Source organism: Limulus polyphemus, unplaced genomic scaffold, assembly GCF_000517525.1.
Source record: "Limulus polyphemus unplaced genomic scaffold, Limulus_polyphemus-2.1.2 Scaffold2382, whole genome shotgun sequence".
NCBI classification, from domain to species: domain Eukaryota; kingdom Metazoa; phylum Arthropoda; class Merostomata; order Xiphosura; family Limulidae; genus Limulus; species Limulus polyphemus.
Window position 1 is genome coordinate 1 of NW_013667992.1, and position 8585 is coordinate 8585.

At 33.1% G+C, this 8585-nt stretch overlaps 1 protein-coding gene across 2 annotated transcripts in view; it reads left to right on the forward strand.

Annotated features, from left to right (window-relative positions):
• Positions 1 to 2391: 2391 nt before the first annotated feature.
• The window catches only part of LOC106466792 (serine/threonine-protein kinase ULK3-like), a 35798-nt gene continuing 29604 nt past the window's right edge, over positions 2392 to 8585 (forward strand). Inside the window, exons 1-4 of one of the 2 annotated variants that reach the window (XM_022394878.1) lie at positions 2392 to 2448; positions 2881 to 3021; positions 3650 to 3770; positions 5112 to 5216. In XM_022394878.1, coding sequence (XP_022250586.1) covers positions 2437 to 2448; positions 2881 to 3021; positions 3650 to 3770; positions 5112 to 5216 — 379 coding nt within the window. In that variant the 5' untranslated portion in view covers positions 2392 to 2436. The remainder of the gene's footprint in view (positions 2449 to 2880; positions 3022 to 3649; positions 3771 to 5111; positions 5217 to 8585) is intronic. The other variant, XM_022394877.1, reaches the window with a different exon arrangement.

Genomic DNA, 8585 nt, shown 5'->3' on the forward strand with positions numbered 1-8585 from the left:
GACTGAATGCCATAATGTTGACTAATACAAGTAGGACTGAATGCCATAATGTTTACTAATACAAGTAGGACTGAATGCCATAATGTTGACTAATAACAAGTAGGACTGAATGCCATAATGTTGACTAATACAAGTAGGACTGAATGCCATAATGTTAATTAATACAAGTAGGACTCAATGCCATAATGTTGACTAATACAAGTAGGACTCAATGCCATAATGTTGATTAATACAAGTAGGACTGAATGCCATAATGTTTACTAATACAAGTAGGACTCAATACTATAATGTTTACTAATACAAGTAGGACTCAATGCCATAATGTTGATTAATACAAGTAGGACTCAATGCCATAATGTTGACTAATACAAGTAGGACTCAATGCCATAATGTTTACCAATACAAGTAGGACTGAATGCCATAATGTTGGAATGCCATAATGTTTACTAATACAAGTAGGACTCAATACCATAATGTTTACTAATACAAGTAGGACTCAATGCCATAATGTTGATTAATACAAGTAGGACTCAGTACCATAATGTTTACTAATACAAGTAGCACTCAATACCATAATGTTTACTAATACAAGTAGGACTCAATGCCATAATGTTGACTAATACAAGTAGGATTCAATGCCATAATGTTGACTAATGTTGAATGTTCTTACAATTATTAGAATATACGATCATTATTGTTATAAATAAAACATCTGAAAGATTGAAACTGACAAACGTGTAACTAGTGAAACAGATACAACATGAGCTAGTTAAGATCCAATTGTTTTTCTTTGTAAAGTCCATAGTGTTGATTGGATTTGATGTTTTTAACTGAATTTACATGGGCTTGGTCTGTTGGATTGATTCTGTATTGAAGAAGTAATGTTTTTTTCAATCTGAATTTATGAAATGTATCTTCAAGAAATGTGGCAAGGTTTTAGTCAACAGATGAGTGTCATACAGAAAAAAAAATGTGTTACTGAAGTTTTTCTGCTAAAGATATGTTTGTGAAATGCCGAAGTAAGTCTGTCTCAGACTCTGAGAAATTGGAGTGCAAGGTGATGCCGATGTGAGGAATAAAAATACTTCTGTCCATCATACAGTTTGCAATTTGCATAATCTCTACAAATTTTTAAATGCATATCTACAGTTTTTCCATATCAATGTATATGAACTGTTGCAAAATCAGTGATGTAATGTAACATAAAATATTGATAACTCTGACATCACATGCATAAAGCCAGGGGATGCACACTTTGATCCCTACCCACTTTTACATGTAGGGTTATTCCAATAAAATTGAAATTATAAGCATCTTTTGCGCTATTATGTAATTATTTTTTAGTACATTGCTAAGAACTTTTTCTCATTTTATCTTACACTGATATTCTTCAGTATTCATGTCTTTATTTGTATTTCATTATAAATTTATGTAAAACTTGTATAGAACATCCAAGTAGTTTTCTGTTCCTGTAATGTTCCATTTTTTTTAATTCATTGCACTTTTTGTGTGTGATTCTGTGCATTAACTCTTTTATCAGATTTAAAGAATGATAGTAGTTATTGGCTGGTGTTTTGAATGACTAGTAGTTATTGGCTGGTGTTTTGAATGATTAGTAGTTATTGGCTGATGTTTTGAATGACTAGTAGTTATTGGCTGATGTTTTGAATGACTAGTAGTTATTGGCTGATGTTTTGAATGACTAGTAGTTATTGGCTGGTGTTTTGAATGACTAGTAGTTATTGGCTGGTGTTTTGAATGAGTAGTAGTTATTGGCTGATGTTTTGAATGAGTAGTAGTTATTGGCTGGTGTTTTGAATGAGTCGTAGTTATTGCCTGGTGTTTTGAATGACTAGTAGTTATTGCCTGGTGTTTTGAATGACTAGTAGTTATTGCCTGGTGTTTTGAATGACTAGTAGTTATTGGCTGATGTTTTGAATGACTAGTAGTTATTGCCTGGTGTTTTGAATGAGTAGTAGTTATTGGCTGATGTTTTTTAGGATCTCATTACAAGATAGTTTCTTATTGTTTCCCTTAGAGTAATTGCCAAGACTTAACTGTAGGTATATAGCTAACCTACTGGTGTTTCTATACGATAGACATTAAGTAGTGCATCAGGTCCAAGCATGTCCATGTTCATACTTCTTGCTGATAGTTACACTTAACTGAACTTAATTGAACATTGTAGGTTATCTAGAAGTTATGCAATATTCTTAATTATAGTAAAGAAATCTGTACTGAAATGTAGTATAAAGACAACATAAATATTATTACTAGGCTCAATATTAATGGTGGCATACATAACCATGAATTCATGTGATCAGATAGTGATCATCAAAACACACTGCTGCTGTTTTCTTTGTTGATATTCAGGTATGAGTAAGAGTGTTCGGACCAGTTGTAAGAAATGAACAAACATTGGCCATTAGAAGACACATGACTTGGCTGGTAAGAAAGTGGGAAATATTTTGCATATACATCATCTTGGCAGCATTTTTTGATACAGTTCTTGATAAGTTATGCATTTTGCTTGCTTATTTCAATAAAGTTTCTCAGTTGTTTTACATCACTGTTCTTGAAATATATATTTCAATCATCCAGTTGAAGAGCCTTTATACATGTGTAGATTTTGGCCTTTCTTCTTCTTTCTGAAGACACGCAAACTGTCTGATAAGGAGTAAAGTTTTGTACTGTTAACTGGAAAATGTTTCACAAAAGGATCCTTTTTCAAGGCAGTTCTTCAGACGTTATACAGTCTGCCAGTGATGTTTCTCGTGTATTAAATTTGTTACATTGCTTTTAGTGAACTTTGTATGTCAAGTATCTAGCTTTCAGAGTAAACTCTCTATATATGTATGTTTTGTTTTTACACTTAATCAGAGTTCAGATAGGGAAGTGGTTGCTGTCAAGTGCGTGGAGAAGAACTCGCTCACAAAGCCAGCAGTGGAAAACCTTTTGACTGAAATAGAAATTCTTAAAAAAGTTAAACATGAATATATTGTTGAGCTCAGAGATTTCCAAGTAAGTTAATTTTGTTATACATTTCAATTTTTTTTTTATATGAGGTGTATTTTTCATTTCTTCTCTACAATGATGATTAATATACCAGAATTTCATATATAAAGGGTCATCATAGAATAAGAAATAAATAAAATGTTAGAACTTGTAGAACCATTTTGTACTTGCATGAACACAAGTTAAAATGTAATGTTAAATAAAAAGGAAGAGTAAATAATGAAGAGTTGTTGATTGGTATAAGAATAAATAAATAGTGAAAAAATTAACTAATATTCAAAAGGCTCAGAAGAACATTATGGAATTTGTTCGTAGTGAATGCTTGCTATAAAAGTAGGTAGTCTGTTTTGGGAAGACTCACAGATGTTAAGAGAGAGAGGATAACGTTTGATGAAGAAGCTACAGACTTAATTAACAAAATATCAAGCTAAGGTTGAATTTGTAAAATTAATGGAGATGAATGTGATATGAAATTATAGAAGGTTTTGAGCTAATGAAGTAAATCTTTGGCAGTCGATAAATTTGAAGTAGGTTTCAACCTCTGTCTTTTGAGATACCTGATACGGGAAAAGATTCTGATGTTTTAATAATTTAGAAATAGGTATTCTGAACATTTTAATTTCTCTCATTTTAGTGGGATAGCCACTTTATTTACCTCATCATGGAATATTGCAGTGGTGGTGATCTGTCACTTTTTATTAAACGGCGACGAAGACTTCCTGAAATCACTGTTAGAAGGTTTCTGCAACAGATAGGTATTTATAAATCTTCTTTTTTTTCTTCCTAAGTTTGAAATTAGAATAAATAATTTTCTTTTATTCACTGTAATATAAAACCTTAATGAAACAACAATAGTATAAATGAAAATGTCCAGAAAATATTCTTTCAATCTCTTGCTTTAAGATTTAAAACACTGAATTAACACTGAGGATTTTGATAAAAGTATTTGTCCCTTAAATGTTCTGTAGTGCTCTTGTTGTCGAGAAAAACCTACGACATTGAATCTGAAGGGCTAATATTATGGTATTTTAAGATGAAACTGATTTTCTCAAAGAATATTTAGGAAGATCTCCTATGTAACAGGAGAATCGGCAGGATATGTTAACAAGTGGTACTGAACTTAGCTAATATTAAATGAGTTTGAACAAAGAAGTAGTCTGCATACAATGTATAACCTACAATGAAAACAATCTTTATTGATCTTAACTTGGAGTGTGTGCTTGCTTATGGATGCTTGATGCTTGCCTTTCACTTGATTCTTTTCTTGACATGTTTTCCTGGTAACCAGTTCACTCATGATCCAGTACATAAACGTTTAAATCTAATGTTTCTCTCAATCTGGGAAACATTGGATTCAACCATAGCGTCTAGTGCTAACAATGTGACTGGTTAATGTCACAACCTTGAGATATTATCTGGTTTACCATTGGAAGACACTGCTATCAACATTCACATACAATGTGCAACAGTATGGCCATGCCACCCACCACCCCCTTCACCTGGGCAGAACAGGTGTGACCTCAGTAGAATGATAAGAAACAAAGTTAGACTATTCTCTTGATCAAGTCTTGCAAATATAGCATGGAATTAGAATAAACAAAAAAATTTGTGAAAAATTGTACATTGAAATAAGAATGTAGAAGAAAATACAGTTTGCTTGAATAGCAAAATATTATAGTAAAATAGACACAGAAAGTTTGACTAGATACTTTCTTCTTATATGTGTTAACCTATAATGTTAATATTTCAGAATATGAAATTTACTTGTTAAGAATGTTCTCTTGTCAGTTTAATGTTTCATTATATGAAGTTATGGTCACCTGTCATGTTAATGTTTTAGCATATGAGATTTCCTTGTTTTGTACATTAACCTGTTATATTAACATTTCACCATAGGAGATGTTCTTGCTAAACATGTTAATCTGTCAAGATATTAAGTTTTCATAAGAAGCACATTAGTCTATCATGGTAATGTTTTAATGTAATCTTGTGCTTTCAACAAAAAAAATTGAAAACATAATAGATAAATATTTTATGAAGAAGCTCTTAATTGTACTGATATAGAGGAATTAAATTTCACTCATAATTGTTTTCAGCAAAAGCATTACAAGTTTTACGATCTCATAACATAGCACATATGGATCTGAAACCACAGAATATCCTTGTGTCTTCTGTTTGTAATCCAAAGTTAAAACTTGCAGGTAAGCCATGTTCTCTTCTTTATGTTTCACATTATTTTTATGGAAGTTTTCAACTTGTTTCTCTGTTAGAATTCAATCTGTAAGTGTGAGACTATTACACCCTTTTAAGAGAATAAAAACTATATTGAGAAAAGAAATTTACAAAGTTTCCTCTGCTACAGTTTCACTGAACCTGAGGATGACAAAATCTTGTCAAAATGTCGTATATTTATAATAAAGTTTTTTCATTACTCAGTCAAGCCGTCTCAAAACCTTTATTTTCCAAAAAGTGGATTCCACGTTATCAAGTTTTAATAATTTCAAGACTTTATAGAGTGTTTGTACCTTGTAACAACATATTGGTGGTAGTGTTTTTTTTTAGAACAAGAAGTAAAGCAGTCTTAATTGTTTTACATTTCAATGAAATAATTATTTTCTAAAGTTTATTCAAGAGAAATTTATCTAGGTCAACTTAAACACTTGCAGATATATTCTAGATGGGTTTTATATGAGTGTTACCTCAGGAATGAAATTAAGAGATTAGTTTAGTAATTTGGTGGCTTGTCATTAAGTTTGATTTTTAATGGTAAAAATTCAACATTGGATACAGGTGGAACTCAAAGTACACACAACACATCAGAGTTACGTTAACAGTTTAATCAAGCTATTTTATTAGCAGCTTATGTTCATGGCAGAATTAAAAAAATATAAGTATTATATATATATAACTTTCCTTTTTGCCAATTGTCAAATAGAAAGGCTTTTAGTTATATTTTGGTATAGAAATCCTGGTCCTCTATTCTTTAAGTACTTTTCCCCTTTGTTTAGTGTTCGACTTTCTTTTGAGCATTATCTCAATGTTTCTGCAGTGAAGGGTCTTTCTTCTGTGCTTCCTTCAGTTCCTGCAAACCTAAATTTGGGATATCGCCTTTTGATACTTGCAGTGGCTTGATGTCTTGTTTGCTCTTCTTTTCTTTAGTTCTGGTAGTGACTGCAAATGCTTTATCAATCTTTTTTCTTTCTAGTTCCTCAAAGTTTCTACTACCTGGTATGTTTCTTATCACCAAGTCATGTGTTGGTTCCTTGATACACATGGCCTCAAGGTCTTTATTTTTGCTATGGGAAATTTTCTCACTGTCCCATCAGTTAGCACACACAGGCGTATCTTGCCTGACATCTGATCATTGGATACTAAACTGGTTCTCACTGCTGCACTACTGCATCCAATGGCTCGTAGAACCTTCACTTTCTTGTCCCTAACATAGCCTTCATATATTGGCATATTATAATTTGTTGGTATCTCTTGATATTTGTCACAAGCTCCCATCACTATTGACACTGTTGATCCATTTGATAATTTGAGCCGACCATTAGTCGTGCACTGATCAACCACGTTTTATTTTATTCAACTTGACAATTAGTCTTGATTCTATTTCTTCTGGCAGCAGCATCCATAATACCAGTCACTCTTTTCTTGTTTCTTACCAGCACTGTCTTTGTAAATGGCTCCAGCTGCTTTATGTTGAGGTTTGTGCTATTGTTTGTTGGTAATGGACTTGCACTCCTTTGCAACGTGCCCCATTTTATAACAAACATAACATCTCTTCTGTCTATTAACGTCCTGTCACCTTTGGTAAACTCCTGCTTCTGGTCAGCCATTACTGGTTTTAAATGTAACTGGACATTCTTGGACTTGCCAGTTATAGTACCTCGATTGGCTTTTATATACTATTCTGCCAGCTTGATCATCTTGTCTACATCTTTTGGTGCTCTCTCCTTTAGGAACAGTGACATGTCAGTTTCTCCAGTGTCTGGTTTAACTCGTCAGAACTTCCAACAAAAACCTTCTTCAGTAAGTTCATATTGTCATTCTTGGGTCCTTCTTCCTTCAGTTGAATGAGTTTTGCTATCTCAATTTGTGCTCTTATTCTCCTTATTTCTAGTCTCTCCTCTCTTTTTCCTCAATTTGTATTCTCATTCTTTCTGTTTCTAGTCTCTCCTTTCTCTCATTTTCTTTTTTCAGTCTTTCTCTTTCTTTTTTCTCAATTTGTCTCTTTTGTTACCATTCTTCTCTTTCCAATTCTTGTTGTTGTTTAACAAACTCTCATAGTTCACTGTCTTTTAAACCAAATTGAGATCTTCTTTCTTCCCAATTATCAAAATCTGTTGACATGGTTATTTTGCGTAATTTTAATCTCTATACTATTTTCATTACTATGACAGTAGGTCTACTTATTTCTGCTGTCGTTCACGTTTTCTTCCATCACCGTTTGCCACTGTGTAATCCTGGCTGGTTTCTCAATTGTCAGGATTTAAAACTATAAGTATTATATATATATAACTTTCCTTTTTGCCAATTGTCAAATAGAAAGGCTTTGTTATATTTCTTAATAGTATAAATATATACTATGTTGTTGTTGGGCTTAGGATTCTTCTACAGTAGGTGTCTGTGACTTGTTAACGATAAATTCAATGATGATTAAAAAGCACGTACTTCACTTGTTTTCAAAATAATATATATATTCAGAATAAGTTAACGTACGTACAATAAATTCTTCAACACTATAGATATTACGAACATATCACAAGTGATATATATGCAGTACTCTCCTTCTTGTCAAATATCCACTAGGCCTATTCAATTACTTTAGAATTTCAGTTGACATGCTGAACTACCTTCTCTATTTCTCTCACACTAGTATTCTCTGTGATTCACTTACAATTGTGGCTTGAGTTACCATAATTATTTGGTCTTCTTTTTTCTAAAGATCCTCCATTCCGTTTGTCAAGGCCTGGCATGGCCAGGTGGTTAGGGTGCTCGACTTGCAACCTGCGGGTCGCGGGTTCGATTCCCCATCCCACCAAACATGCTCACCTATCAGCTGTGGGGGCATTATAATGTGATGGTCAATCCCACTATTCGTTGGTAAAAGAGTAGCCCAAAAGCTGGCGGTGGGTGGTGATGACTAACTGCCTTCTCTCTAGTCTTACACTGTTGAATTAGGGACAGCTACCTCAGATAGCTCTCGTGTAGCTTTGGGCAAAATTCATAACAAACCAAACAAACCAATCCTTTTGTCAAAGTACACTCAGGTTGATTCAATTACTTTAGAACCATGCTTTGATGGAAATAAAATTATTATTCTTATCTTCTTTTAGTTTCACTCTAAACGTCAGGCCTATGTCAGTTGTTAGGCCTATCACTTCTACGGTATTTAACTTCACGCCAACTTTATTCTCTTTCGCTATTATCTGTTTGCTGCTTCTCGCTCGACTCACACCATCTTATATCGTTATCACATACTTGTCTATCCGCCTGCCATCTTGTCGATGTCAATGAATTATTAACAAAATTTCTTACAATCGTCTGCCTTTAACTCTTATTATAAC